Here is a 1195-nt window from a genome sequence, read left to right as displayed (position 1 = left end):
GGACCATAAAGAATACTAGCAATATCTTTATTACAGAACATAGGGTACCGAGGAAGGACCATAAAGGATACTAACAATATCTTATTACAGAACATAGGGTACCGAGGAAGGACCATAAAGGATACTAACAATATCTTATTACAGAACATAGGGTACCGAGGAAGGACCATAAAGAATACTAGCAATATCTTATTACAGAACATAGGGTACCGAGGAAGGACCATAAAGGATAATAACAATATCTTATTACAGAACATAGGGTACCGAGGAAGGACCATAAAGAATACTAGCAATATCTTATTACAGAACATAGGGTACCGAGGAAGGACCATAAAGGATAATAACAATATCTTATTACAGAACATAGGGTACCGAGGAAGGACCATAAAGAATACTAGCAATATCTTATTACAGAACATAGGGTACCGAGGAAGGACCATAAAGGATAATAACAATATCTTATTACAGAACATAGGGTACCGAGGAAGGACCATAAAGGATAATAACAATATCTCATTACAGAACATAGGGTACCGAGGAAGGACCATAAAGAATACTAGCAATATCTTATTACAGAACATAGGGTACCGAGGAAGGACCATAAAGAATACTAGCAATATCTTATTACAGAACATAGGGTACCGAGGAAGGACCATAAAGAATACTAGCAATATCTTATTACAGAACATAGGGTACCGAGGAAGGACCATAAAGAATACTAGCAATATCTTATTACAGAACATAGGGTACCGAGGAAGGACCATAAAGAATACTAGCAATATCTTATTACAGAACATAGGGTACCGAGGAAGGACCATAAAGAATACTAGCAATATCTTATTACAGAACATAGGGTACCGAGGAAGGACCATAAAGAATACTAGCAATATCTTATTACAGAACATAGGGTACCGAGGAAGGACCATAAAGAATACTAGCAATATCTTATTACAGAACATAGGGTACCGAGGAAGGATCATAAAGAATACTAGCAATATCTTATTACAGAACATAGAGTACTGAGGAAGGACCATAAAGGATAATAACAATATCTTATTATAGAAAATAGGATACTGAGGAATGACCATAAAGAATACTAACAATATCTTATTACAGAACATAGGGTACCGAGGAAGGACCATAAAGGATAATAACAATATCTTATTATAGAAAATAGGATACTGAGGAAGACCAT

General features: G+C 35.6%; 1 protein-coding gene across 1 annotated transcript; it reads right to left on the bottom strand.

Annotated features, from left to right (window-relative positions):
• Positions 1 to 53: 53 nt before the first annotated feature.
• On the bottom strand, positions 54 to 548 carry LOTGIDRAFT_91113 (hypothetical protein; the record flags this gene model as incomplete). Its single annotated transcript, XM_009049223.1, has 1 exon — positions 54 to 548. A coding segment is annotated over one exon (495 nt), but the record flags the coding sequence as incomplete, so codon positions are not given.
• Positions 549 to 1195: the final 647 nt, after the last annotated feature.

Source organism: Lottia gigantea (assembly GCF_000327385.1).
Source record: "Lottia gigantea unplaced genomic scaffold LOTGIsca_13134, whole genome shotgun sequence".
NCBI lineage: Eukaryota > Metazoa > Mollusca > Gastropoda > Lottiidae > Lottia > Lottia gigantea.
This window is presented reverse-complemented; position numbering and strand designations above follow the sequence as displayed.